General features: G+C 49.1%; 1 protein-coding gene across 2 annotated transcripts in view; it reads left to right on the plus strand.

The window, feature by feature from the left end:
* LOC102387098 (inter-alpha-trypsin inhibitor heavy chain H3) overlaps window positions 1–5,734 on the plus strand; it is a 141,205-nt gene that overhangs the window by 69,161 nt on the left and 66,310 nt on the right. For both annotated transcript variants that reach the window (XM_025206770.1, XM_014520940.2), the window contains exons 6-8: window positions 3,368–3,478; window positions 3,986–4,111; window positions 4,199–4,315. In XM_025206770.1, the coding sequence (XP_025062555.1) occupies window positions 3,368–3,478; window positions 3,986–4,111; window positions 4,199–4,315 (354 nt within the window). The remainder of the gene's footprint in view (window positions 1–3,367; window positions 3,479–3,985; window positions 4,112–4,198; window positions 4,316–5,734) is intronic.

Below are 5,734 nucleotides of genomic sequence, written 5' to 3' on the forward strand. Positions count from 1 at the left end.
ACCCATGTTGGTTGCCCCTAAGCATAACCTCCCCTGCTGACCTCTCATGGACATGTGCCAGGATAATTCTCTCAAAAAGCTTACCCAGGATCAAGGTAAGACTAACTGGCCTATAGTTTCCTGGGTCCTCCTTCCTCCCTTTTTTGAAAATGGGAACCACATTGGCCCTTTTCCAGTCCTCTGGCACCACACCAGAGCACCACAAGTGCTTGTAAAGCCGTGCCAGGGGTCCTAGCATGACCTCTGCTAATTCCCTCAGCACTCTGGCGGAGGTCATCAGGACCAGCTGATATAAATACTTCCAGTCCCTCCAGAAGTTCCCTGAGTAGATCCTCACTGACCCTAGGTCTGGGTGCGCCTCCCCCAGGGCCTGAGGGGGTCCCGGCGGATGGGCTGATCTGGTCCCTGCTCAGGAAAATGGAGGCAAAGAAATCGTTAAATAGGTTAGCCATGTCATCTGGTGCGACAACCAGATATCCTAGCATGTCTTGCAGAGGCCCATGTTACTCCGTACCTTCTTTTTGCCCCTTATGTATTTAAAAAAGGACTTCTTGCTGTCCTTGATTCGGGTAGCTAGTCCCAGTTCCATCTCCGCCTTGGCTTTCCTGACCGCCCCCCTGCAGCCCCGAGCAACCGAGGTATAGTCCTCCCTGGTGATGGCCCCTCCCTTCCATTGGGTGTTCGCCTCCCTTTTAGCTAGGAGATGTTCCCATATGCTTTTGGTGAGCCATGGGAGCTTTTGCGCCCTCTTGCCCCCTCTGATCCTTGTTGAGATTACCTCCCTTTGGGCTTGGAGGATCGTCTCCTTAAGGAACGACCACTCTTTTTGGACACCCGACTCCCTTCCCCTCTGGGACCTCAGTACTTCCCCAACTATTCCGGTCTTGCTCTTCCCCTTGGTTGGGTGGTCTGTAGTAGACCCCCACCGTTAAGTCCCTTTCCCCTCGGCTTCCTTGTATTCTAGTCCAGAGCACTTCAGTGTGCCCCTCTTCTGACATTGCGCTACTAGATGAGGATGTGTATTCCTCCTTGATGTAGAGCGCCACACCCCCACCTTTCCTCTCTGTACAGCCTATAGCCCTTGATATTCACTGCCCAGTTGTGCGTTGGGTCCCACCATGTTTCTGTGAGCCCCACTATGTCTGGGTTGGTGTCAGCTAGCAGGAGGGTAAGTTCCTGCTGCTTGTTCCCCATACTATGAGAATTTGTGTAGAGGCATTTGAGGCTTCCTGAAGATGTGTGAACTGGCCCCCTAATCTCAGTACTGCCTGGGCCCCAGTTGCTTACCTCGGTATTCATTCTGCTCGTTGTTGGTCCAGGCTGGGCTGTTCTTGTGGGTGTCGCTTGGTTTATTGATCCAAGGCTTCCTCTGCCCTCATCTTCTCCGTCCTCTGATGAGCCTAGTTTAAAGCCTGCTGGAGGAGATCCGCCAACCTAGAAGAGAACACACGCTTACCTTTGGGGGAAAGATGAAGCCTATCCCACCCGAGCATGTCTCGTTGTTATGTGCAGGTCGTTGTCTAGGAAGCCAAAGCCTGCCTCAAGACACCATTCCCGAAGCCACCAGTTGGTCTTGCTGATGCAGGTCTCATGTCGTCTTCCACGTCCACTCCCTGGTAGGACAGAGGAGAATACCACCTGTGCTCCTATCTCCATCAGCACCCCCCCCAGAGCATGGTATTCTGTCATCAGGTGATCAGGGCTTCTCCTGGCCGCATCATTAGTACCCACATGGATTAGGGCCATGGAGTATTAATCGGTGGGCTGGATCACAGCCTGGATCATTGCCGTCATGTCTTGAATCTTTGCTCTGGGGAGGCAGTAGACCTCACGTGTTGAAGGGTCCTGGCAACAGATGGGGCCCTCCATACCTCTCAGGATGGAGTCGCCTATGACAATCACTCAACGCTTCCTCCTCTGGGTCTGCTTGGCTCCTTCGGCTTGTTCGGAGCATGAAGAGAGTGGAGTTGCCTCCTCACTGGAAGTTTCCTCCTCTCCTTCCTTCTCCTGCAGTGTTGCCAGGGCCTCATACCTGTTATCCAGCCAGACTGGAGGAACTGGTACTGCTTTGCTGTGAGCAGCCCTGGTTCTGGATGTGACTGTCTGCCACTCTGCAGTGAAGGGCACCTCCCAGGGTGCTTTTTCCTTGTGTGCATGGTCCTGCAGGGAAAGGAAATAACCATCAATTTCATCCTCCACCTCCCTGATTCCCCTCAGCCTGCTAACCTCCTCCTGGAGCTCTCTCACCTGCGCCTCCATGGCCCTAAGGCGAGCGCCTGCAGGACAGGTGTGGGGGCCCCCATTCTCTGCCCCCCCCAGCCCTACTGGGCATCCCCTGCAGGCCGGGGGGCAGGGGGACACCAGCCCCACCATGGGCTGTGTCTGGGTGGAGGCCTCAGACAAGCCCCGGGTAGGCAGTGCCTCCCGGGCAGGGGCCCTAGCAGCACTCCGCGTCAACACCGTTGTATAAGTTGCTGTTTACTTAGAGTTTTGAGTGGTGCCTTTGCCCTACCCTTGCAGGAGTCTCCCTCCTGGCCCTTCCTGCCTGCCCTCCGACGCAAATGCCAGTGTGCTCTTACAGAGCGTGCCTGTTCGCGCGCTCTGTTCATGCAGCGCAGCTCGGGAGCACAGCTCTGTACCAGCTCAGCTAAAAGGGATATGGGGGGCTTCCCCTCTGGATCCGGCTCAGCTGTGCCGGGTCCCTCTGCCCCACGTACCTTTGGGGGATCAGCTGTTGCTGCCCCCACTTCTGGTTCCACTGCTGCTGCGTCCGCCTCCGGCTCGGGTACGGTAAGGGGGCACACGTGTGTGCGGGACGCACGTGTGCCTAGATCCCTCCTTGCCTTCCTGCTCCTGGCTCCCAAAAAGTTCAGCCTCTGACTTTTTGACTATCTGTACTTAGCCTAAATGACTGTGCCTCAAAACATAGTACTTTAAGGAATATGTAAACCATTATTTAGAGCACTGTGCATATGTGAAAAATAACATATTGCAGCATAAAGAGATCAAATTGAAATATGGCCCAAGCTATTGCTAATTTTCTCAGAAGGAAGGAGTATTCTAAAATTCTCAGAGGGAATAAGTGCTTATTCAATATGTGGCCAAAATTCTTGTCAGCAGCTAGTAAATCAAATTCATTCTCCGTAATATTTTTAAATCTCCACATAGAAATAAATTATGTGATGTCTGAGTGCCTGTTCATCTTTGATTCAAACATGGGATTAAATTGCTGTTTTGAATTATAGAAGCAGATTTCCTTTGTTATTAAGAAAATTCCTATTCTGTATGTAAAGTTGTTCAGTAGTCATCTAAGTTGTTACACCTATGGTCTTATTAATTGATGGTGTATTTTCAATGAATATTTCAGGTTCAGGTAAATATCTTTGAACCTCAAGGTATCAGAGAGCTGGAAGCAGAAGGAACATTTATCACCAATGACTTATCAGATGTCATTAAAAAATCTTTCTCAGGAAAAAAGGTACAGTGAATACTCATCTTAGCAGAAAATGAATGCATTATCTAAATTAATTGGAAAACAGAAATAAATTACTATAAAATAATAATGTTGGTGCAAAATACACTATGTTTGCCAGTGGTGGAAATAGATGAGATAACACAATGATTATTTTTAACTGATTTTTATTATTGTTTCATCTTGTGAATCTTCTCTTTCTCTGGTTAAATTATGCTGATTTAAAACAATCATCTTTGGGTCACTGCCCTAACACAGAATAGTCAGCTACTCTGGCTGTGCCCTTTCCTACTTCCCTATTGACATGTGTCTAGATAATAACATATTTAAAACAACATATTTAAAATAACAGCTGTTCTACATTAACCTGTTACCATATGACATTTACGTTGATGTAACCAATATTTTTTTCAGACAGACTGAAAATTTTTTAGGGGGGATGAGGGATGCATTTTTGTGTTCTTTTATACTCAGTTATTGGAGTTTGAGTCTTATGAGAGCTTTTGCTTTCAGGGCCAGGTGTCTTTCAAGCCAACCCTTAATCAACAGCGAACATGTGCTAATTGTTCAACATCTCTGTTGGATGGAGACTTTACAATAAAGTACGATGTTGAGAGAGGCAGTCCAAATGATTTACAGGTAAATCCAGTAGGTTAGATTTCAAAATGCTGTATGCATGGGTTTTGTATTGAGGAGAAATACTTTCTTCCTATCTTTATTTTTCAGATTGTCAATGGATACTTTGTACACTTTTTTGCACCGACAAATCTTCAAAATTTGCCTAAGAATGTTATTTTTGTAATAGATATTAGTGGATCAATGTCTGGAAGAGAAATACAACAGGTAATTATTTATATTACTACAAAGTGAGCCTTGGAGTTCAAGCACCTAGTGCCAGGAGAAGCTAGGAATCTCTTATAAGGGGAAGGGGCTTGAATTCATCACCTTCTATATTGTATATTATGAGAGTCACTAGCCAATTGCCTGTCAAGAATGACAGGCGGAGGCAGGGGTCACCGGGAACAGAGGCTTGCGTCTGGCCCCGCCCTCCCATTTTTGGGACTGGGCCCACTGCCCCCCTCCCCCCACTGCTTCAGGGCTGGGCTGGGCCACCCCCTCCATCTGCTGGCCCCACCCTCCCATTTGCTCCATTGCCGCTGCTTGCAGGGCCTGGGGGGCATGGCCAGCAGCGCTGGCCTTGCCCCCACTTCCCCCATCCACATCATTTCTGTGGCCTGCAGGGAGCAGAGGGGATGGGACCAGCCCCCCCCCCCCCCCCCCCCCCCGTCGTCACTGCTTGCAGGGACAGGGGGCCTTTGTCCCTGTCCCCCTGCTGTCTGCTTCATTGCTGCTGCCTGTTGGGGTGGGAGCTGGCCAGGGACAGAGGCCTGGGGCCAGGCTCACTCCTCGCACCCTTGTCCCTGCCACTTTGGGGCCAGGGCTGGAGTCACTCCCCCCACACCTCCCCAAGGGGTCAGTGGGGACAGAGCCCTGCGTCCGGCCCTGTGCCCCACTCCCCTCGTGCAGCCCCAACCCCCCAATTTGGGCCTGACCCTGTTCCCCGCTGGTGGTTTGGGTTCAGGCCTGGGGCTGCTCCCCCACATCCCTCCCTCTACCATGGCAGCCCTGACTCCATTCTCTTCCCCCTTGCACTGTGCTGCTTCCCCCCAGCTCTGCCCCTGCCATCATGGTGGTGCTCTGAATGGCCGAGACAGCCATTCAGAGTGTGAATAAATCGTTACAGCCAGACAGACTAAGCCTTATATATATCTATATAGATATATAGATTTAATTCTGTTAAAGTGTGTAGCAAAAACTTTTATGGCATGAGCACCCTCGCACTCTCTTGAAAGCTTCATCTGAGATGGAAACAATAATCCTGGTTATAGTCATTCTGTGTTTTATTTATTTATATTAGTATTTACTTGTAAGTATATTTACACATTTATATTTTATTATTTCAGAGCAAATTATTTATATAAAACTATCATGCTCTAAATATGCCATATATTCAAATATACACACATGCATGTGTGCGCATGCACACATCTGTTGTTTCCATTTTATATAACTTTTGTTCCCTCTTTTGCCCTGAGATGTTGAACATTTCATTAATAGTAGGGTTCCCCACTCCATTCTGTTACTCAGAATTTCTGCTGCTCAAAATTTTTGTTGGATCTCATAGTTTCATAGTTTCAGGGTCGGAAGGGACCTAATAGATCTTCTAGCCCGACCCCCCGCCAGGGCGGGAGAACAACCCAA

This window comes from Alligator sinensis, unplaced genomic scaffold (assembly GCF_000455745.1).
Source record: "Alligator sinensis unplaced genomic scaffold, ASM45574v1 scaffold78_1, whole genome shotgun sequence".
In the NCBI taxonomy this organism is placed as follows: Eukaryota; Metazoa; Chordata; order Crocodylia; family Alligatoridae; genus Alligator; species Alligator sinensis.